The 25,711-nt window shown below is 40.3% G+C and overlaps 1 protein-coding gene across 1 annotated transcript in view; it reads left to right on the top strand.

The window, feature by feature from the left end:
* Window positions 1–468: 468 nt before the first annotated feature.
* LOC122808799 (deleted in malignant brain tumors 1 protein-like) overlaps window positions 469–25,711 on the top strand; it is a 1,006,762-nt gene continuing 981,519 nt past the window's right edge. Inside the window, exon 1 of the mRNA XM_044079852.1 lies at window positions 469–738. Within this exon, the coding sequence (XP_043935787.1) occupies window positions 678–738 (61 nt within the window). The 5' untranslated portion in view covers window positions 469–677. The remainder of the gene's footprint in view (window positions 739–25,711) is intronic.

Below are 25,711 nucleotides of genomic sequence, written 5' to 3'. Positions count from 1 at the left end.
CTTATAAAAGCCTCAGAGTTCATTAGCCTAATATACACTTATGAAGCTATGAATCTAAGATATATTTTTTATGTTATCTATTTATTTAATGTTTAAGACCACTTTTATTTTGAGCATGGTAGAAATACAGTCAGAGAAACAATAAACTTTAACCTACAAAATTGCAATAGACATATTGCAAGAGCAAACATGCAGAGAGGATTAAGTCAGGACAACATGTAGCGTAAATGACCACTGTCATAAGGAGACAGTCAAATCAGTAAGAATAATACCTTGTACACTGTCACAATATCATGTAGTATATCTATATATCTGTTTATGGAGAAAATAATACACACACACAAAAAAAATGTTTACAGAAGGAGTGATGAGCACATGTGACTTTTATCCCCATTTGCTGACCAAGACCTTTGCTCATATGATAGTTGCATATCCTAATTTCACAGCACTTCCTGTGATAACTGAAGAGCTTATGTTTCAGCTGCATGTTTCTGCTAAATACCACTTCTGTTGTGTGGAAACAACTAACATAATATTATCTATATTTATACATAAAATGCAGAAGTGAGGACGTTAAATACACAAATTGCGTACAGTTATATTTTAAGCATCTCCTTCATATGTCAGTGATCTACATATTTCTGTTCAGTTGGAAGAGGGATTTCTTTGTGTCATAAATGCTTCAAGTGGGGACTGGTCACAGCATGTTACCTCTAACCATTTTATTTACTTCACACTGTAAGTATATTTCATGAAATGCAGTTTGATACATATTTAATAATTATAAGTAAGTGAAGACAGAATGACATATCTGAGTGAATGTGCTGATCAAGTTTTTCAATGGAAGAACATTATTTCTAAGTTGCATTTTTTGTAGGGAGGGTGGCTTTAGTACAAGATTTAGGTGCCACAGTATTGCTTCATATTTGGGTGATTCTTATTCTTATTGTGTGAATTAATGTGCAAGTTATCTAAGCTATATTAACATCATCACCGTCTCAAAAAGCTATCTTTACTGAAAAAGTAATATAGCTTTGATGTTTGAGAAAAAGACAGAAATTGCATTTCAGATTTTGGAATATTTTCTCAGTTGCTTGTTAGCGTCTAAATTCAGATACATTTATGTAGTATTACCTTGCAATTCATTATGTTATTTATTTACACATGTTTGTATGCATGTATGTTTCTATGTATTTATTTATCTATTATTCAGAATTTGTTAACTGGATCAGTGGACTTGTCATTCTGGTCCTTTACTGCTACAATCTAGGTCCGGGAAAAAACAGCATTGACAAGCAAATACATTCAGAAGTAACAGTTTATATTAAAGTTCATATTACAGTGGCAATGAACAGAATGCATACGGATTTGAAGATTTAAGCAGTGATATGAAAACCTTTATGACTAAGTATGTACAGTAAGGGTATAAAGACCTTGATGTTTATTCATATAAAGAAAATAATTATTTGTAAATATACATACACAATAATTATATTTATGTATAAATTTAAACCTTGGCTCTAGATGATTGTTATTGTTGAAGTGACACCCCAGTCCCATATGGAAAAATGGGAAAAGGGGTTGAGGATTGATGGCTGGATTAGCATTTTAACTTGGGATTATCACTTTAATCTGTAAGTGACAATAGCTGAAGGGATAGGTCTCTTTCATGAAATTAAGAATCATAGATATCCTTGAAGCAGGTATAGTTTTAGACTCTATTAAGTGTTCTTTCAGTTTGTTTTTTAATATTTTCATTTAGCGATTTTTTTTGTTTTCAACTGGTAAGCTATTTTATGGGGCTGGGACTGTTTTTGAGATGGCATTTTCACCTGCTTCCTTCCCATATGTGAGAATTATTTCTAGTTACTCACATTGATAGGTCTGTGATCCTCCCAAAAAGGCAAAGAGAAAAATGTCAGTTGCAATAGATGAGAATTCACTGAGGAGTGTAATACTATAATAGGAAAGCAACACTCCAGTTTAGGGATATGTACATTCCTAGAGTTAGCAGCATTGTAATTGTGCAATGTAGTTACAGCTGAGGTAGCAGCTTATTTTAATTTCTATGCACTGCTATTGTATAAGCATTAGGGATAGGTCTAGTGCGACTCCTAGTTATCTCTGTTGCGCAAGGAGTGGACGGGTAATTGTTTTATAGGTTTTTGATAATGACAGCATAAAACATTGATAGTTTCTGAAAGGTTGCAACAACCACGAGCTCTCGCTTGCTTGGCTATAGGGTAAGTATATCATCAGTAGTCCAATCTGGTCATTTTGTAAAGTTTTGCTTCATGTTGTGCTGAATGTTGTCAAAATTCTGTCGGCAACTAGCAGGAATATATCAACATCATATAAAATCAGTTTACGTTAGGAAGGATTATGTGCCATTTCATTTACAAAAGTAAAAACAACAGACGACCCAATACTGATCACTAACACACAACCATAGTTAAACCCTAGGATTCAGCAAGCTCTGCACGGTGTGCAGGAATAGTGCAGGAGCTGCTGCAGACAATATGGCTGGCGTGCGATCTAGGAATGAGCTCCCGGGATGTACACGAGCACTCCTGCACTATTCTTGCACGAACACAGCTCCTGTATGCTAATTACCTAATTTGCTGGTGAAAACAAATGAGGTGAATTAGTGATCCAGGAAGCAGGCAGGTATCTGTGCAGGAATAGTGTAGACTGCAGAAATGTATTCAGTCAGTAGTTGAATACATTTCTACAACCTACAAAACAGAGGCATGACAGCTCATAAAAAAGCATGTATTATAAGAGACAGGCATGCCAAAGGCCAAATATATGGCCATAGGCATGAAAACTAGTTTCAAAATTATAAAAAATAACTTTTTTTGGCTGATTTCGGCTGTTTAAGAGAAGGGCAATGGTGCGCAAATGGGATCAGCCCGAAAATAATAACAAAAGCTGGAAATAAGCTTTTAAACCAAAATCATCATTTTACCATAATAGTCAATGGCATGCACAACACAAGACCATGGAATAGTGGTTGCTAAAGGGGAAGGCTGGGTGTCGGTTTTGTAACCAAGCATTAGTAGTCAATTCTACGCTAATAAGTGGAATGATACTGAATTGCAGATGTCCCCTCAGTGCTAGCTTGCACCCAACCATGTAGGTGCAGTAATACCATGGTGTAAGCCTAAGAGCTAGATGACTTCATAAGGGTGTGTGCTATGCATGCTGTAATGTTATTGGAGCTCAGTAGCTCGTATTTGCCCTTAGCTAAGCACAGCTAAGGAAAGGAGTGTGTCAGAGCTGCCTAGCAGTGTTTACATTGCCTAAACGGGTGTGGGTGCCGTGCACCGGGTTTTAACAAAAAAAATAAACAGGAAATAGCAGCTCCATTCACATCTGAGCACTGGGTTTGCACAGTGTGCCTTGGAGGTTAAACAGAAAGCCTATGGGAAGGGAAAACAGCAATAGGAAGGTAATCAAGTAGAACTAGCATAGCTGGCAGGTGAAATGTATCAGAATCAGCCAATTACACAGACAGCAGCCCAGCCCAGCACACTACTATAAACTATGCAAACACCTTTCACTCTGTTTTTTCCCACAAACTCTACACCACTGGTGAGCACAAAATAAGAACATTTTACCTAACATAAGCAAAAAAAATGATAGGGGCTGCTTTTGCTCTCATAAATCAATATGTGGAAGAGGCTGAGGGTGGTGAGGATGAGAAAGCTGATGACCATCCCACAGTGAGGAGAAGGAGAACAGTGTACAGTCCCAGGTAACCTACCAGGGGCTACATGAGTTGGAGATAGTGGAGCACTATAAGGTGGACAGGGACCTCCTACAGAAAATTGGTGAGCTGTGCCAGCCACGCCCACACACAGAACCAACAGAGGGGAACCCATCCCAGTGGATACCAAGGTATGTGTAGGCTTAAGAATAATAGCCACAGGTACCTTCCAAAGGCCAACTGGGGATATCATGGGGATTTCACAGACATCAGCATCCAGGGTACTCCACCAGTTCCTGGATGCCATGTCAGCACATGCCGGTGAGCACATATATTTCCATAACACTCGTGAGGCGTTGACCAGCAATATGCATCTCTTCCACCAAATAGCAGAATATTCTGAGGTAGTGGGTGCTGTAGACTGCATGTGAGTGGGGTAGGGTCTACATAAACTGCAAGGCCTTCCCCTCCATCAACTGCCAGGTCATGTGCGATGCCCAGGGCATTATAATGAATGTGTGTGCTGGCAGCCCTGGAAACAATCATGACTCCCACATCTGGCATATGACGTGGCTGCACCAGAGATTTGCCACTGGGGACATCCCATATGGCCACCTAGTGGGGGATGCTGGTTACACACTGGAGCCATGGCTGATGGCACCCATCAGAAAAACACACACACCCGAACAAGAACTCCAAACAACAACTCCATAATGAGACACACACACAAACCAGAATCATAATAGAGCATGTGTTTGCAATGCTCAAGTCACAGTTCCAATGCCTTGACATATCCAGTGGAGCCTTGCAGTATTCTCCTGCTACATGTACCCAAATTTTCATTGTATGTGTCATGCTGCACAATATGATCCTGTGGAAACAGCTGCAGCAGGAACAGCACTGGGCAGGGCCACACAGCCCCCCACCATTGCCAAGGTCAGCACAGGCACAGACTGACTCGGAGGAGGAACAACCTGAGCCTGCCCTGTTGGCAGAAGGAGGCATGCCCAGTATGCCTAGGCTTTGGCAAAGAGGCAACACATTGCACATACAATGACATGGTAGGAACCCAGGGAATGACACCTCTTTCTCTGACTCGCACATACAGTAAAAGGGATGCCAAACATGACACTACCTGTGCTTAACCATGTTTAGGGAATGTACTATGTGCATCTGACATAGTCAGCCCTCCAGCACCATCCTCAATACTGGCACAGCCACAAGGTAAGCCACTCTCCCTATCAATTGCTGAATGGAGTAATACGTTCTGCTACTTGTATCTACGGTATGAATGTGAGCATGCAAGGGAATCGGGTGGCTGAATGGGATGGCAGCAGATAGTAGACACCTATATGGGCAGCATGAAATCCATAACAAATACTGGTGTCAACATAGCAGGCAGTACTAGACAAGGTGACAAATCCCACTGCAGGACATGTGGTGGGCCAAATGTGTGTCCATAGGACACACATGCATGTCAGTGAGGCTCACATACCCAACAACAGTCTCAACAAGCAGGACAGGTGTAGATGAATACAATGAAACGCTGTGTTAAGGCCTCCAACTGATGGCAAAGGAGAACAGTTCCCTCCAGACCTACGCAGGCAGACTACAACAGGTCAGGCAGTGGGATGTTAGTTCCAAAGGGTAAGAAGTCTGAAACTGAAATGTAGGTCAATAAAACTTAAGAACTGTACTACACTGATATGCCTCTAGTCTGCATGATAGGTCAGAATACAGAATGGACTGGAGTACCTAAAAATACCAGTACAGTCATAGCAAATGTTTACAGCTATCAGGTGTGCCCCCCCCAAAAAAAATCCTACGTAGAAATGTAGTAACATGTACGTGTGGGTATAATAACAGTGGAGCACAGATTACCTGAGCTGGCCAAATTAGCACGTTAGATTGTTGCATGTGTACAATATGCAGGGCTCTGTGTGTTAGGATGTTGAGTGTTGCATATTGTGTGGAAGTGGTCAGCATGTAGGCATGGAGGGTTGTGTCACGGTGGCCTATGGCCAGTACTGTTGATGACAGGGCTAAGTTCTGACAACTGCTGTGCCAAACACAATGCATCCCAGCAAGACTCAGTCCAACAGTAATCCATACTAATTGTTCAGATGTAATATCTGTCACCATCTGAAAGATGGACATGGCATGAATGTGGGCCCAGACATACACAAAGTACACAGCTGGAAGTACCCTAGACAGAGAGTGTATAAAATGTTACTGTCAAATGGACACACATTTGCAATTGTACATACAGGTTAGCAGCACATTAGTTGTCTGTGTAGTATGGAATACTGATGTAGTCTGGCCAAACACTGGCAGACCACAAAAGGCACAGTTATGAAGTATTGATAAACCACTGATGTCCTCACACAAGCCAGCATAAGGGGAATGCCCCACGTATATCTTTGAGTCAGCTGCAAGAAGCTTCCATAGCATATATGCACTCAGTTCACTCCACCATCAGCCACAGGTTCATCACAGGTCATATCCCTGCTGTTGAGAATAAGTACAATATGACCACCACTTCTGTATGGAAATACCACAGAATGCAGCATGCTGAAGAGGTGTCCCATGCAGGTGTGTCCCTAGCTGTATAAGGACAGAAACTATTGCCATTGGCATCTTACACACCTACCCTGTCACCCCAGGGGAATCCAGTGGCTTTGCTGCCTGGGACTGTAGGAGTGACAGAATGCAGTGGCCTGCTACAAATGGCCTGCATCACTAGCAAATGCCCTACAGTCATCTGTTAAAGTCCTGTGTCTCACCCATACTGCCATTTTTAATTTCTCAAAGTCTTTTGGGTTTCTAATACCATGATGGGAATGGACCCCATTCTTAAGTCAAAGTACGATTAAAGTTCATGAAATTACTATTGTTTCACTCTTTGATGTTAGCTAAAAGTGACCTTTGCAGCATGCGGAATGTGCCCAGTAATGACTACTTCTGCAATTCATATTGTGTTACACGAACTGGTAACATATCTAAATACAATTTTAAATTATTTTTTATGAGACCAGTTGCTCCTACTACTATTGGAACTGTCTGAGTATCTTTCAGCCATTTTTAATTTCTCCAAGTCTTTTGGGTTTCTAACACCATGAAGGGAATGGACCCCATTCCTAAATCAAAGTACAATTAAAGTTCATGAAATTACTCTTTGATGTTAGCCAAAAGTGCTCTTCGCAGCACCCGGAATGTGGCCAGTAATGAATCCTTCTGAAATTCGTACAGTGTTACATGAATTGTTAACATATCCAAATACGATTGTAAATTCTTTTTTATAAGACCAGTTGCTCCTGCTACTGTTGGAATTGTCTGGGTATCTTTCTTCCACATGGCTCTCATTTTTGCCTGCAGATTGATGTATTTTATGACTTTGTGTCTCTCTGTATGCAAGATACTATAGTCACTAGGTGTGGCGATTTCAATGATCAATGCTACTTTTATCTTCTTTTTTTGGAGCACTATATCCAGTTTTCTAGCATCTATCTTTTGGACTGTTGGTATCGGGTGATCCCATGTGATGTAAACTTCATAATTTTCTATGATTCTCTGTGGCTCATGTTTCCAGTGTTTTTCAGCCACTTCGATACCATAATGTTTGCACAATCTCCAGTATAACAATCTCACCACATTATTATGTCTTTCAGTATACAGTCCCTCTGTCATTAGAGAGTCACAACCAGCAATAAGGTGTGTGACTGTTTACAATCCGGTTCCACAAAACCTACATATGTCTGTTTCTCCCACATGTTCAATGGACTTAGTAAACAAGCATGTATGAAGCCCACTGTCTTGGGCTGCCAATATTAACCTTTCATTTCTTGATGTAAATTCACCTCTCCTTAACCATTCCTGCATTTGTTCTTGATCAGCACGAGGCTCTTCCAGAGGTTTTCTATACTTACAACTATATTTATGTTTTTTTCCACATTTCTTGCCTTCTCACCTGGTCCTTCACCTTATATTTTTTCTTTTCTTTTTTAGCACATTCAGTTGCTGCCTGGTTTTTATCCACTTCTGGTTTGATTTCCATTCCTGCTTGATGTCAATATGCTTCTGCTAAATTAAGCAGAGATGTCATCGTAGATTTATTCTCCTCATGTTACAAAACTTTCACCACATTTGGATCTTGTGAGGTCAGTAGATTTGCACGGAGTCCCACGATTGCAGATTTATACATGTAATCAAATTCAAGGAGGCCATACCTCCATCAGAACGGGGAATATATAATCTTGGTATACATTGATTTTTATAAATCATTTGGCGAGCATGAAGCATACTTCTTGTTTTAATATCCAGTCTATCCAACACTTTTTGGGGCCAGTCAATCACTCCAAAACTATAAGTTAGCACAGGAAGAGCAAACTGATTTATAGCTTGGATCTTGTTCCAAGGTGTCAATGCTGTTTTCAGGATTAATTTAAGTCTTCTAAAGTATTCCTTATTAAGCTTTATTCGCATTTGTTCATGTTTTATTGCTGATCCTTCATCAATTCCCAAGTATTTATACACTCCCTCTTGCTCAAGCTCTTTTATATCACATTCTTGTCCCAAACTGATGTTTTCCTGGTGCTGCAGTTTTCCTTTCTTAAAGGTTGCTTTTGCACATTTATCAAGACCAAATGACATTCCAATATCATCTGAAAAAGTTTTGACAATCTGCAGCTGTGCTTTCAGTTCCTCATCTGATGAGCTATACAGTTTTCAATCATCAATAAAGAGAAGATGAGAAGTCACTAGACTTTGTTGTTTTCTAGAAGCCAAATTGTAGCCATGACCTAAGCTGTTAAGTAAACAGCTTAATGGATTAATGGCAAGCAAAATAGCAACGGTGACAGGAAGTCACCCTGGAATATCCCCCTTTGGATTTTTATCTCTGGGATAATAATCTGCCCTTTATCATGGCTTAATTGCAAAGTAGTCTGCCACTGTTTCATGGTTACTGTAATGTAGTCAATCAGTGTAGGATGTACCTTATACATTTTAAGCACTCTTTTATCCATGAATGTGGGATACTATCAAATGCTTTTTTATAGTCAATCCATGCCATACTTAGATTCTTCCCTTTCTTACAGTTCTCCACTATAACTTTATTTAACAACAAATGACCCTTTGTTCCATATGACTTTCTTTTATTGCCCTTTTGTTCTACTGCCATAATTGAGTTTTCTTCTAAATAACTATAAACTCTATCTTCGTCAATCCCTGTGTATAGTTTCTACTGCCATAATTGAGTTTTCTTCTAAATAACTATAAACTCTATCTTCGTCAATCCCTGTGTATAGTTTATACATCGTCGGAAGACAAGTTATTGGTCTGTATTTTTTAGGGTAGCTTGCAGGTTCACTCTTAAGTTAGAGCATTGTTTTTCCTGTTGTTAACCAGTGTGGTTTATGTTTGAGGTGTGCATATAAATAGCTCTTACTCATGGCTAGATCCTTGAGTAAAGAAGTTAATACTTTAAACCAAAAGTTAGGTACTGCATTTGGGCCTGGGGTTTTCCAATTAGAGGCTTTTCTCAACTTTGTTTCAATCTCTCTGGCTGTTATTTTATCCCATTTCATATTCTGTATCTTTAAACTTCTTATTCTTTCTTTTACTTCTTCTAGCCATTTAGCATCTTTGTTATGTTCCACAGAATCTTCATAGATGTTGCGTTGTTCGGCTTTTCCTGGTTAGGGGTCGCCACAGCGGAACTCCGGTCCGCTAATGATTGGCAGTAGATTTTTACATGCTGGCTTGCCAGGCCTAACGCACAACCTTCAATGAAGGAATGCCCATTCACGCATGTCGCCACACAGAAGACGCTCTAACTGAGAATCAAACGGGCAACGTCTAACTGTGAGGCGACAATGCTACTGCAGCACCACCAACGCAGTATCTCTCCAAAATGTATCTACTTCCTCTTTTTTCATGGTCTATCAATTCCTTTTACCTTATTTCCCAATTATCTATAATACTTTTTGGGGTCATCAATAAATTGCTTATTTTGTGCTTTTCTCTTATATTTATCTTCATATCTTCTGAGTCTTTCCGCCTGTTTTGACATTTTTAGTTTGTTATCTCCAATAGTGCATAATAGATCCTGGTCTGTTCTAATACTTCGCATTGCTTTTATCAAATCTATCTTTCTTAATATTTTTGTTGATCTCTTCCCTCTTCTATAATCTTCTAACAATGAGACTTCTTGTCTTATCTGCTTTATAGTTTTCTCTATTCAATATTTCCATGATGGTATTCGTCTTCAGCCCCCCTTTTCCCTCGCTACCCTAATTTCCTGTGGTAGAATTTTATCAGTTATTAATTTAGCAGCACAGTAATATATTCTGTTTACTTCACAAACTGAAAACTCCGATATAACAATGAAACCAATAAACCAGAATGGACAAACTTCCATTAGGCCAAATCAGACAATAAAAATTAGCGTTTTCATTCACTTTATTAACGTGATATTCTTCAGAAAAAACAGAAAATAACACACCCCTTCCTTTTATACTATTTCACTGTGACATACCAGGAAATGATGTAACAATTCAGCTAATATGAATAAATAAACATATTTGACAGATTGCAGAAAATAAAAAACTCATATGTGTCTAAAATTACATCTACACATAAAAAATACTTTCTTTAAACATTAAATAGTGTTTCTGTATAACAGAAAACACTTTAAATTAATAACTTCATTTAGTCCCGGTGTTTCATCTGCCCCAAACACCAATTGCCAAAGTGCCTCTTTGCACTCCAAGATGTTATTTAAATCCCCAGCTAATAAAGCTTTATCCACACTATCTAGAACAAAAAATTCAAATTTCTTAAAGTTGGAACAAGAAAGTGCATGTCTAGCCATTGAATTATTCTTATCTTTTTTCTTTATGGCCAATGTATGTTCGTAAATCCTACATTTTAAACTTCTCTTAGTTTTTCCTATATAATAATTTTTACATGTGACACAAGTGGCCATATAAACCAGTAGTTCACTGTTACAATTATAATACTTTTTGGCCCAAAAAAGTTTGCTTCAGATGTTCTACCATAGCAAAAGAGAAATTTGGGGAGTTGGGAGGGTGGCCTAATGGTTAAGGTGTTTGCCTTATAAACTTAAGGTGCAGGGTTTGAATCTCACAAGGAATAATTGGCTAGGCTTAAAACGGTTTGCAAGGGCAGTTAGCTTAGTACTAATCTATTAACCTGATGTATCTACATTGTTTATAGTTCATGCAACTAAGAGTTCCCTTCTTGCTAGAACAAACTCTATCAATATTATTGTCCTTTCCTTTAATTGATTCCAACATATACTTAATATTTGTAGTTTTCTTAAATGTAAATTTAGGTCTATGTCCTATAATGGAAATTAATTCCTTGTTGCCAAGGATAATTCTCCAATTGTTTTCAATAATGGATTTGATGCACCACATCTCTCTAACTATCGGTATAGGGAATGCAGTGTAAAATTCTTGTTTGTGGATTTCACTACTCATTCTACAAACAGACAGTACACCTACTGCTAAATCTTTAGAATGCAAAATAGGTTTGGCCACCCCTTTTCTCAAAAATTGAACTTCATCTTCTATTCTTTCCAAGAAACATTGATCATACCCCCTATTCAGGAACAAAAATCTTAAAAATAATAATTCTTTTCCAAAGACCTCTTTGTTTGAGGTAAGTCTACTTAATCTTATTACTTGACCCTTGATAACTCCCCTTTTCATATGAAATGGATGCATACTATCCTTATGTAAGTACTGGTTAGCAAAATATGGTTTCCTATATATTTTGCTCTTAATACTTCCTGTAACATCATCCATACTAAGGGTCAAATCCAAAAAAAAATAATGTCCTTCCTGTTTACTTCTGTTATATTGCATGGATCTCTATGGACAGTCCTAATTACTGTGTTGATTTGTTTTATCAAGCTTCTGACTTGTGGGGTTTTATTAACCTTTTGCAGTCTATTTCTCTCATTGATCTTGATATATCTGTCTTTGTCTATTAAATCAAGCAAAAGCAGTTCTTCTCTTAACCCCTTTTCTTCCATACTTAGGGCACATCCCTTGTTTTCCATTTCCTGCGGGCATTCTATAGAAAGGTCTATAACATCTTCTTGTGGCACGTTCTCTTCAGTTTCATCCAGTGTCATCTGTTTTGTCATATGGAAACTCACTGGCCTATCACTCCTCAATATTGACTGCATCAGAGTTTCCACAGTTTCCTGTTCCTTTCCTTCCTGTCTAGCGTCAAGTGAACTTTTATACTGGTTTCCTGTGGAAGGCTGCAAAATATCTTGATATGGCACCTGACCTGTTGCTTCCTGTTCTACTAGTTTCCCCTTAATTTGGATATCCATTGCTCTATCATGTTGTTGTGCTTTCTGCATTTGATTTTCTACACTGAATCCTTCTCTTTGCAGCTGTTCCATTACCTCAATTTCTATTTCTTTGACTTCTCAATAATATTTCTACTTCAAATATCTTTCGTGCTGCTCTTTTTGTATTGGTTAGTTTTGCTTTCTACGTTGCATAAATATTACACCATATTAAATATCTTTTCCTTTCCCATGTCCATATTTCTTCTTCACGTCTCCTGATCTTCTTGCTTTTCCTTATTCTGTGGACTGACTCCATCATGCTGTGATATAATCTGTTTTAGACCTTCTACATCAAATCCTTCACTTTGCAGGCACTCCATAACTTCAACTTCTATTTATTTAACTTCTGCTTTATTAATCATCTTTTCTACATTAAATATTTGTGCTTTTAGTCTTTTTATTGTGAAATTGTCCATATTGTGATGCCTTTGCCTGTATTTTTCTTCAAATATCTTTGAAACTGCCTTCTGTAAATTAGATAACTTGGCTCTAAATTAGTTAACTTGGCTTTCTCCTTTGCAAATATATTACACCATATCAAATATCTTTTTCTTTCCCATGTCCATATATTTATTTTATATTTTTCAAATATCACTAGGTTTTGTTGTTTATATTTTCTCACTTCCTTGGAGGCTTTTTTTCCAAAGAGATCAAAGATTCTTGATCTATATACTGTTTTTCAAAAATCTGTTGTATTAATGAAAGCAATTTTTTATTTGAAGCGTGTGATGGTTTTTCCTGCAGAAGTATTTTTCTTTCCTCTAATTTCTCTCTTAATCATTTTGTATATATTGTGTCTGAAAATTCTGGGCTTTTTACATAATAGTAACAATACATAATTTCTTTCTTATCCTCAATAGTCCACTCTGTCGTCTTTATGGCTCTTCTTTGGCCAATCAATTTTTGTTGTTTTTGTGGACTACTACTTCCTTCGACAACAGGGGGCCATCCTCCCCCTAAGCCTGGCCTGGCTCCATTGTAGGATTGTTTCTGTATTTTGAGGATTCTACACTGTCATTTTTTCCAGTCCTGGCACCAGTGTACCTACCAGGATTGGACACTTTTTTATCCTGGGTCTTGAGCACCCAGCTATCTTTTTTTTTATTTTTGATTCACTTCTGTCCATAATACATGCTATATAAATACAGTCTATATATCAGTGTCACCTTGGTGAGATTTTGTGAAAAACAGGGTCCACCTTGTGAAGGTACTTACCACGACTTGAGGATTAATTCAATTTCAGCACTACTATGCTCCTTTGCTTGCTGACTTTTCATCTCTCCATCAGGACCCCTTTCTGCCAATGTATGTCATCTGATGTTGTCCCAAATAACAACATAACACAGTCCACATAACACAAATGCAAGGCCATGTTGACAAATCCCAGTAGCATGTCCACCATGTCCTACTGCATGAACTGTGGACCAACCCCTAAATACTGCTGGGATGAAGTGATAACTATAGGGATACTTATCAGATATTGCTTGCATAATATTAGGAAGAGGAGATAATAACAGGGGGTGTAGAACCATAGATGCCATAGAGTGTTCGAAGTCTGAAACTCTGATGTATGCCCAAATTATCCCTGCCTGCAAACCCAGGAATGGGTGGCTACAAACCTGCTCATAAACCACAATGTGAAGGCAAAATGACCAGATATATGAGCCCTGCCTCTGGGTAACCTGTCTAAATCTGTACAGATGAGAGGTATGGCCACAGCAGGATTTGGCCATTCTGTCATGTCGATAGATGTACAAGAATGGGATCCTCACCCACCACAGTACCAAGGTGCTGGACCATTTACACAGACCCATCAGCAAGTGTCTGCAGCTCTCCCTCCAGAATGGCATGAGTGTGCAAGAATATGTAGGCTGCAGACCACAATACTGGACACAGCTTTAGTCCCCAGGAAATTACTGTGAACAAATAAGTAAATCTGTCAGTAGTTGATGACATAATACAGTGTAAAACAGTATATATGTCTGAATATCTCTGCTAACACCAAAGCCATGTAACACAAGCAGCACAGACGCAATTAGTTACAGCATCCCGCTATCCTTTGCCCATTGTAACTCCATATTGTCAACCTATCTACAGATATCCTGCAGAAACAGTTTGGTATCTGTAGGTGTAGAACACAAATGCCTGCACTGGAGTAAAACCTACCTGGAATGGATTCACACATTTAATACATAAGGTCATACTGGGCATGCCCCCACACTTAGAGAAATGAAACTCATGTCTGATAACAAAATACAGAAGGATCATACTGGGCATGCTCCCACACTTACAGAAATGAAGCCCATGTCTGACGACAACAGTGGACTATACATATATGTCAGTCGCAGATTTCTGTGCACACACACCACATTCCACATCAGTCACGCTTTACACACACATCAGATAGGAACACACACATATATCCAAGGACAACACACTATAATAGGTCAAACATACACAAACAGAGATGTGGGGAGGAGAGAGACAGACAGTGACAAAGAGCTTCCCATCAGGAGCCTGTCCCACCCACCACACATCCAATTGGCCAATATCACATGATGTGCCAATGTCTATCACTGTAGACTTTTCCTTTTGGTAGCCCTCAGCACTATAATGTCTGTGGTGTGTGTGGTAACTGTGTAACATGGCAGTACAAGTCATTATTCGTCTAGCAGTTGTAAACACAGTCCTGTCAAATGTAAAGTTGTGTGTGACTGAGTGTTGTGTGTGTGTTTCCAGAGGAATACTTTAGGTTCATAGGTTCATAGGTAGGTACTAGGCTATCTGCCCGAGGGCATTTATAAGCCTAGCCAGAGTGTCAACTAACTGAGCCTCTGTCAAGAAGAGCCAATGAAGTGATCCCAGGGGTGTATTTAATGTTACCCATCCACTCGTCAAGGTTTCTCTTGAAGAGTGTTAGTGAGGGGCTCTGCCTAATGTAGTTAGGAATTTTGTTCCAAAGCATGGGGAGTCTCTGTGACAGGAATCTACCCCTCCAGCATGTTCTATTTATTGTTGTGGTGAGGTTTAGCTCACTAGAGCGAGTGGCTCGCAGTGACTTGGATTTCTTTAGGTGGAGCATGTCCATCAATTCTGAGTTGGACATGGCTTTGTAAGTCAGGCAAAGATCACCTCTGAGTAAGCGATATGCCACTGAGTACAGCCGGAGCTTTTCCACTCGGGCTGCATAGGACATATGTTTGAGGCCAGTAATCCTCTTGGTGAGGTACATTTATGGTCTTTCCAGCTGTTGGAAGTGTCTTATGTGGTACATCCCAAATGGGGCATTGTACTCTATGATGGGTCTGTTGAGTGACAAGTAGAGGGCACTATAACCTCTTTATTTCTAGATGCAAACCCTTTAGTAATTAGATGGACTACACAGAAGGATTTCCTAACTACTTTGGCAATATGATTGTCAAAGGAGAGATTACTATCTACCTGGGTCCCCAGATCTCTTATTACCTCTTCTGTATTAAGGGGGCTGCCACCTATGTGGTAATTCATAGATGTTTTGTTTTTCCCAAACGGGATGACTATGCATTTTTTGGCATTTAGCTTGAGACCATGACTTTGACACCAGGTGTCTGTCTCAGTAAGGTCCTTTTGGAAGATGTCCATATCAGCCACAGAGTCAATTATGGCTTCCAGTTTGCAGTCATCGGCGAAGTTGATTAGCCAAAGTCCTCCTGTGTTTGCCTGTACTTCAGAGAAGTATATGCCGAACAGTAGGGGTCCCAGGACCAAGCCTTGTGGGACACCACTTGTGACTGGTTTAGAGTCAGACCTGGAGCCCGGTATTCTTACCGTGTGAGCTCTGTCTGTAAGCCAGTTGGCAACCCATCTCGTGATGTAGGGGGTTATGTTCAGTTTCTATAATTCCTGAGTGAGGAATGGTGTCAAAAGACTTGGTGAGGTCAAGGTAGGTTGTGTGAACCACCTTCCCCTCATCTATGGCCTTGGTGACTGTCTTGAAGAAGTCAACCAGGTTTATTAGGTATGATCTGCCCTTAACAAAGCCAAACTGGATCAGGTCAAGTGTTTGGAGGTTCCCAATGTCTTTGTTAATGAGTTCCATAATGATGCACTCCATAGCCTTGCAGACCAGGCTAGTCAGGCTTATGAGATGATAGTTACTAGGGTCAGTTGTGGCCCCTCCTTTGTGGAGCAGAATAACCATTGCTGTGCACCATTCTATGGGCATGTATCCTGCGGACAGGCTGAGTTTGAACAGTGTGTTTAGGTGGGGGTAAGTTTGTTCTGTAGTTCGTGCAAGATGCAGCCTGGGACACCATCTGTCCCCACTGACGCTGTGCTTTTGGCGTTTGAAAGGGCTGTTTTCACCTGTGCATATGTGATTTCTGGGACACTACACTTTTCGGTATTGTTGTGGTTCCTTTTGGGGGTAAGAGGGGGTGAAGTTTTCACTGAATCTATCTGCAAGCATGTTGGCAATATCAGTAGGTTCAGTATATTTTGTGCTATTTTGCACTAGCTCAGAGCATATCTGCGAGTTGCCACTTAGATTCTTGACATAGCTAAAGAAGGCTTTGTGGTTATCTTTTGAATCCTTGGCTATTTTTCTTTCGAAGTTAACCTTGGATGATTTTATGAGGGACCTTAGTTTCTTACTGATACTGACCAGGGAAGTCTTTAGTTCTTGGGATTTGCTTTTCTTTTTCTAAACTAGTTTCCTCCTTCTATTGTATAGCCTGTTTATGGCAGGGGTCCACCAGACTGGTTTCCTTCTCTTAAGGGAGTGAGTCTTGGTTTTGCTAAGGCTGACATGATCCATGCATCCTTGTAGGTGCTCATAGAGTGCATTTGTAAAGGTTCCTGCATCTTGGACACTGTTGTCCTTTAGCATGGGGGCTGTGAAACTTACCACCTCTGTCTTAAGTAAGGTGAAGTTTGCTATAGAAAAGTTTTTCACTGTGGTTTCCTTGGTTGGGGTGGTGGTGTGGTGTGGACATCCAGAGTGATTAGTTTATGGTCTGATCTAACCAGTGATGGGTTGACCTCCGGTGCGGAACACCTGTCACCCATGTTAATGATGACCAGGTCCAATATGTTTTCACCTCTCTTAGGGGAGTTTACCAGCAGATCCAGGGCATTTGAGTTGATAAATTCCAGGAAGCGCTGGATCTGGGAGTTTGTAATTGAGTAGTTTTCCAAGTTAACAGTAGGGTAATTGAAATTGCCCAATATCAGGGTATTTAGTAGGGCCTTCATGTTTTCCAGTCTCTCCAGAAAGGTGGAGTGGTGGTCTTGGGTCATGGAGGGTGATCTGTAGCAGGCCACAATTTGCATTGCAGATTTGCCTGATGTTAATTGCACATGGATGATCTCAGAGGTATCATGTTGCGCCACTAACCTGGAGGTGTAGGTATCCTTGATGAATATGGATACACCCCCTTGTTTTGTGTTTCAGTCCATGTTCTGTGGCAAAAATGTGTGGAATGAGTTGTAGCCTGGTAGTGCTGGGGTGCTCTGTGGAGCCTTAAACCAGGTTTCAGTTACTGCACAGATGTCGATGTTCTCCATACTGAGGAGTGCTTCGAGCACGTGCATTTTGAGATTTAAATTCCTGGCGTTGAGTAGCATAACCCTCATTTTTTTATTTGTGCTGTTTACTGAGGTGGGTTTGACTTTTGAGCCTTGCCTAAAAAAGGCACTATGGGGGCAGCAAAAGCCTTGGCCAGTATTCAAAAGCCTAGGGGTGACAGGTGCAAGCCATCTCTTGCGAAGCAACAAGATTTGTTGAGCATGTTGTCCCAGACTGACAGACACTGGATCCCCTTTGAATGAACCAGAAGCTTAGCCAATTGTTGACATTGATCTTTTTTTTTTTTTTATACTGTGGTATCATTTTTGGTGAGGGCAGGATGCTAGTCAGGGTCAGGGTCAGACCCACCTGGGCTATATGAACAGAAAGTTCTTCCATGTCTCTTTTCATGTAGTCCAGGGAGGTACATCTCAGGTCATTCACACCAACATGAACAATGGCAGAGTCATATTTGTACTTGTTCTGGAGTGACCTGAGTGCTTGTGTTATGTGGTGAATTCTGCCTCCCGACAGGCAGCTAACTATAACCTTCTCCTTGTCCAGCCTAGTGAGTGGGACATCAGTGTGCCTAACTATAGAGTCGCCTATTACTAGTCTGTTAGGTATGTTATTTCACCTTATGGGCTGTGATTGTGCGGCACACTGATTTTGTGTTTTATGTGTTGTCTGGTTTGTGATGGGAGGTGCAGGTTTTTTGGGTGTCTGCTTTGGAAGCCTCTAATGCTTTTACAGGTTTTTATTTAGAGCCTCCAAGTATGATTTCATGCATTTATCGGTATTTTTTGTCAGTGCTGGTTTAGTATGTCTATGTGAGGCTGGAGGTGTGGTGCAAGTGTTAACCTTCTCCTCATGACTGCCTGTTCCAGACTTGGGTGGCGAGAACTTAGCCTCCAGTTTAGCTATATAATTACATCTCTCACATATGTTAATGTTTTGTGGTAGGAGGAGAGGGTTGGATGCGTACATGAGGCAGTTGTAACATTGCCTCAGGATACCCAGGTTCACCAGCTGGACTGGAGAGTATACCTGAAATTGCCCTTTGGTCATGCCTGAATAGTAGAGGGAGCTGCATAGTCACTTGGTTGTGAAGGGTGAATAATGAGCCTTGCCCTGCTGGGCAATCAAGTGTTGGGGTATATTAGTGCTTGCTATTAGGTCTGAGCAAGTGCTGGACTGTAGGATGATTTTTAAGTGTTTAGGTTGAGAGTTAGACTACTTTCAAGGGATAAACTGAAGAGGAGACTTGGTGGAGCCAGGAATAATTTAGCCCTTACTAACCGATGCTGCCCGGACATGCAAAGCCATGCAAATGCATTTTTTACAGCAGGGAAATGAAAGAGATAGAAATTAGCCCAAAATGGCCTATAAACTACTAACTTCTGGTCTGGAACCACTCCTCAAGGGACAGATGGCTACTCAAAGCTCCCTCTCTCACAGGTGATTTATGGCCCATTCACACACACTGCACTCCCTATTGCTCTAGTTTAGCTAGCCTGCTGATGTCAGTCACCTTAAAATATCTCTTTGGACAAGGGTCATCCTTATAAGCTCAGTGGCATGTGCAATAACTGTGTAATGCTATAGGGTGATGTACTAGTTAGGAAGGAGTTCTAATCCCAGACATGGCAACTGTGAAACTCTGTGGGTGAAAAGAGTAATACATTTGAGGCCATTCACAGTCACTACACCTCCTATTGCCCTACTTTACCAAGCCTGCTGATGTCAGTCACCTTGAAATACCTCCTTGGACAAAATTCAGCCCTGTAAGATTCATGGCATGTGCAATAACTGCATAATGCTATAGTGTAATGTACTACATATGTAGGAGTTCTAATTCCAGATGTGGCAAGTGTGCAATGCTGTATGCGTGTTTGTAGAGAGTAATGCTTTTGATGCCATTCACAGTCACTACACCTCCCATTGCCCTACTTTAGCAAGCCTGCTAATGTCAGTCACCTTAAAATACCTCCTTGGACAAAATTCAACCCTGTAAGCTCTGTGGCATGCATGTGCAATAACTGTGTAATGACCCAATCATCAGGCCCATCATAGAATACAATGCCCTTTTGGGATGTACCTTACTACCTGCAACCTGCAAGACAGAGAAAAGACAAAGTATCTCACCAAGAGGATCAATCAAAACAGATGCCATATGCATGCTCGGTTAAAAAAAACCAGCTCTCTCTCAGTTGCATACGCCTATCTTCGGGCGATCTATGCCTGACATACAAAGCTATGTCAAATCCAGAATTAATGGACATGCTCCACCTCAGTAAATCTAAACCCTAGAGCCACATGCTCGGGGACTTGAGCCTCAGCACAGAAATAAATAGAACTTGCTGGAGTTCATGTGAGGCAGCGCCCTCACTGAATCTCTTCAAGAAAGTATACTCAAAAGGGGGGGGCGTAAGCCAAGTCAAATCAGGGGGCGTAAGCCATACAGAATTGTGCTAGGCTTATAATTGCCCCAGGGCAGATAGCCTAGTATGAACCTATGAACCTATGTACTAAATAGGCAGAAGTTCTAATCCCAGACATGGTGACTGTGGAACTGTGTGTGTGTGTGTGTGTGTGTGTGTGTGTGTGTGTGTGTGTGTGTGTGTGTGTGTGTGTGTGTGTGTGTGTTTGTGTGTGTAGAGAGTAATGCTTTTGAGGCCATTCACAGTCACTACACCTCCCATTGCCCTACTTTAGCAAGCCTGCTAATGTCATCTACCTTGAAATATATCTTTGGAGAACAGCTAACCCTATAAGCTCTGTGGTGCATGCCGTAAATGTAGAGTAATGTAGTAGCAGTAACTGCAGAGCTATAATCTTATCTGTGGCAAGTGTTTGTGTGTACCTCAAAGATTTTGTCTGCATTTACAGCCAGTACACATCTCAGAGCCTGACTTTAGCAGTTCTGCAGATATCATCCACCTTACAAGTCTCTGTTGTGAAGAATATACCATGTCAGGTCAGTGGTGCATGTGGTAAATGTGTAACCTAATGGGCCGTAAAGGTTGCTAGATGGAGATTTGAACCTCACCTCTGGCAAATGTAAATGTGTGATTAGGGTGAAATTATTTTTGGGATTTCTCACCCACTACACCACCCTATACCAGTATTTACAAGGGCTGGTGATTTTCCTCACCTTAGAAGTACCTTGGGACACATCTATCCACTAAGCTCTGTGGCGCGTGCGATAACTGTGTAATGCTAAAATATGATGTACTAATTAGACAGAAGTGTGGTTTTGTCTTCCTTAACACCTGGTTTTGTGGACAGTCACATGTACTACACTTTCCTTATCCCTCCTTTATCACTGTTGCTGATGTCACTCATCTTCAAAGATACCTTTGGACAGCTCTCCAACATGTAAGCTCTGTGGTGCGTGCAATAACTGCATAACAATGTAATAGCAATACATAGTCAAGTCAGGGCTTGACACTCAGTACTGGTAAGTGTGTGTCTGCGTGTGTGTTATCAGAGTCCTGTTGGGTTGATTGTGTAATGACAGTGTCCAATGCAATGTGGGTTTTGCCACATCATTATATTGAGGAGCTACATGTCCCATTGTCAACATTACAAGGCCAACATTTTCCAAACACTGTAGAGATTGTTGTCAAAAATCCTCAGCCATAAATGTGTGCAGCCATGTGCAATTACCATGTGACAGTATGGATTAGTACACAATATAGGTAACTGTCATAATGCACAGATACCACTCTTCACCCATGGATCATACACAAACATGCTTGGCTCTTACTCTCCTACTCCCTTCCTTTCTTACTTTGTCTCTGTCTGTCTCTCTCCCGCCCTCTCTGGTGGATGTGAGACAGTACTCCTGCTTTGTTTAGGCAGCAGCTTGAGTTTTGTAAGTGATGCTCATGATCACCTGATGGCCTGTGCATGAAGTGCAGTCCCCCACTAGCTAATTGCATGTGGAACAGCTGTGGTATCATTCCTATAGCCAATTGCATGGAAACACACTCCTATAACTAAGCACTTCATGTGGGTGTTGGCCCTTTTCCTTCACTGTGAGAAGAACTTCATGTGGGTGTTTGACAAACAGCATCACAGAGGGTAGTTGGATATACCTCTTACAACATACATTGCATTGCCAGGCCAACAAACAGGAGGGGGATGTTCCAGACATGAGGACAGAATGTAAGTATTGTTCTTCTACATTTGAAGTAATGTTGGTTTAACAGGGTTTGTGTGGATATGGCTGTTCTATATGATTTAATATCTGTCATGACAGTGTTATGTGGTTGAGGAAACTCTCACCTGTAGGACTATCTGTAGACTGGCCAGTGTTTGGAGTCTTACATGTGTTGTGTTACTCACACATTTCCCATCTTTAGAAATGCAGTAGCATACTCTGAGGATTGCAGTCAGTACATGGTGACAGCCATGTGAGTTACTGACTTCATATCCCTCAAAAGACAAATATCACAACAAACCCTGTTACACCAGTAAATGTATGGGTTTATCACAGCAACATGTCAATATTGGCCCTGTGTTTGTGCCTCCAGCCACAACTCTGTCAACCTTTGTACATATGCCATGCAGTAAGAGGTGCATATGTTCAGTACATCATTATTTACTGACATCATACCTGATAAGCCAGTGAGATATCAGACTGCTAGACATGCTATGTATAGTAGGCCTTATATTTGAGGACAAAACCTGGACATTCTGTTGTAGTGTGTACAGTAATGAGGTATGTGTACTTATGGTGATTGTTGATAGAGTGTATATTGTGAATATGTACCTTGGCCTGTGTACATACTGTGGTAGATGTCATTGTTCATGGTCCTGTTCTATCTGATGTTGCATGCTGCTCCAGTGTATGGTACCCTATCGACGTACATGTTTGTAGGGCCAGACAGACAAGTGTCCCAAACCACAGTCAGGCATTGGAATACACTGTGTATTGGCCCAGTATATGTAGGGTTAGTGTGTGAGTGGCACATATCAGGATGGTGTTGTTCACACAGTTGATATACTGTAATATTAAGTATGCTTACCATATGTGACTGTCGCTGTGTTCAGATTGGTTGTGGGTATGCACTTTCACACATGTGTCTGTTACTCCATGCTGTTACATGCCTGTAGAGCCTGCTATATTTGCAGGTACATGTGTATTCCCCCATAAGAAATGTAGGCCAGTGTTGTGGCAGTCTGTCTGTAGTTTGCACAGTACTTTGTGACATGCCTAGCAGCTCAGTGTATTTACCCTGTGTGGTGCTATGTCCAGATATTTGTCAGATGAACTGTTGCCGGGCCACCATAACTGTTGTGTATTTCTGACAAAGCAGTGGCATGTCACTAACTAGTGGGTAGTATGTGGGCTTGCGACCTTTGCTCCTCCAGATATTATGTGTCAGGACAGACAGGAGTGTGTGACTGTATAAACAGTGTAAGCTTATCTATTTCAGTATTTTCATGATATTTCTATTTACATGGCTGGAAATATCCACTTTGTCAGGCTTGGTCCAAACGTCTTGCACTAAGGGGTTCTGTGCATACCTCTGGACTGACCAGAGTGTGCCAGACTGTCCATATTTATTAGTCATATCTCTGCTGTATTCCACTGGATCATTACTGTGATTCATGTGGTACTGCACTATGATGACCTTATGATGTCTGTCAGTAACTGATGGAGTACATGTCAGTATCAGATGTGACTTCCCAGTCTGTTAAGACAACTCCTGTTATAGTAGCAACATTCTACATTTATACCTGCAATACTTACATGACATCCCCTTGCACTAAGAGGTTGTGAACTTTGGTGCTGTGGTATGACTCCACTACATGTTATGGACATATGTTATACATATATGTGTACATGTATATGTGTGTGTATATATATATATATATATATATATATATATATATATATATATATATATATATATATATATATATATATATATATAAACTACTTCTTCTTCTTCTTTCGGCTTTTCCCAGTCAGGGGTCGCCACAGCGGATCATCTGTCCACTCATGATTGGCAGTGGAGATTTACAGTGTCGAGTTGCCAGCCCGGTGCCCAACCTTCCACAGAAGGCACACACACGCACAAACATGTACACACTCACACCTAGGGCCAATTTAGAGTGTCCAATCCACCTACTGCATGCTTTGGGATGTGGGAAGAAACCGGAGCACCCAGAGGAAACCCACGTGACCACAGAGAGGACATGCAGACTCCACACAGAAGGCACCCCAGCTGAGAATCGAACCAGATAACCTCTTGCTGTGAGGTGGCAACACTAACCACTGCACCACTGTGACTGCCCAATTTGCCAGAAAACCACAATTTTATGAAAAACAGAAAAAAAATGTGATGCAAAAATATAAAATTGCCACACAATACAGCTGGGAACCTGTCAAAGAAGGGACATCTTTTTAATATCAGTACTGTTAACTTGAACAGCTGACAAAATAAGAGCATCTACATGCATTTCTGAAATAAAAGTAATATATAACTGATCATTACAGTTATTTATAATTGTAAACCCTCCACATTTTCTTCCAAAATTGTCATTTTGCAGAGGGATTATTAGGAGGAGATCAACATTTTGAGCCAAAATTGGGGACAGTTGAGAGGTTTGGATATTCCTAGTTCTATAAAGCAATTTATTTGCATGTACCTCTCAACCTCTTAATGCAGGAAATCTGGACAAGGCCAAATATACTGGAGAAACATGCAAACAGTACTACAAATTTCTCTTGTATAAACTTAAGACAGTTGATAGAATAACAGGTAATGCTTTAGCATGCATTTTTCTGAAGGTTATGATGTCTGAAATTCAATGTCTGTCATTATTTAGTGATTTAATTCTTAAATGATTTGCCAGAAAACCACAAATTTTTTGAGGAACAAACCAAAAAGAAGAAGCAAAAATCTATTAATTCTGCAAAAATTTGGACAGTTGAGAGGTATAGTTCAACCAGGGCTGTCTGAATTTGCTACCCTCCCCCCTCACAAAATCATGGTCGAATTGAGCCTAACCCTGCCGCCATTCCAATGTCCTATTCCTTGGTTATTTCGCCCATTTACCCTAAACACTGTAATGTGCATACTGCTTTACTTCTGCGATGATTTGGATTTCATTTGAAAGTTTTATTTGCATTTTACAGCACAAACACTAATTAAACAAACTGTTAAACAAAGCAATGCAGTCTCACAATGAAAATAGACAGAATTAAAACTTCTCTGCCCTTGAAACTCACATTCATTAAAACAGCGTTGAAACCCACATTCAAAGAAAATAAATTTTGCCAGTGGCAGATAAAGATTAACTTTGAGCTGTTTTCAAATCATAGGCCCCTTGAACACGGAACATACACATGCTCTTTGATACACCTTCCTGATTGTATTAAATTATATTCCTTGTAGAATATAGTACAGTTGTTAGAGGGCATTTTAAATTTATTGGTTTGAACATTTTTCCAGTAAACAATGAAACAAAATGCATGCACCAATAATGGCAAAACTGCCAAATTCAGAACATTTCCATCATAAAAGTCTACTCAAACTTCTACAGTCCACCAGTATCAGTAGATATGCACAATCACTGAAGACGTAAAAATCATCTAAATAATTCCATATTAAAGAAATCTGTTACTAATGAAGAGATTGCTGCTACAACTTCATATGTCATTGTTTCATCTACAAATAAAGTGCCTGTTGCCCTTGAGGAATAAATTGCCTATGTTGCATTGCATTGAAAAAATGATAAGCTCGTTAATATCTCAATAGGGAATGGATGGCAAACTGATATCAGGTTCATAGTTACTAGGTATCTTTGCCAAAAAGGACTGCAGCATCCACCCCGTTTACAACACAGTATAGTAACAGCAATGCATCTACCTACTGTGGGAGTAGAACCCACAGCCTTCTGCATCAAAAGCAAGTGCACTACCCATTGTGCTATTAACAATACAAGCAGATTCAGCATAAGCAGCACTAAATTTTTGTTCCCCTGCAGCTCTCAGCTCCTTGTAAAATCTACTCGACACTCAGCTGTATATCTGAACTTTGCAGCACAAGAA

The sequence above is a fragment of the Protopterus annectens genome, chromosome 1.part1 (assembly GCF_019279795.1).
Source record: "Protopterus annectens isolate FY-2018-M chromosome 1.part1, PAN1.0, whole genome shotgun sequence".
Taxonomy (NCBI): Eukaryota; Metazoa; Chordata; order Ceratodontiformes; family Protopteridae; genus Protopterus; species Protopterus annectens.
The sequence above is the reverse complement of the archived record's forward strand: the minus strand, read 5'-3'. Positions and strand labels throughout refer to the sequence as shown.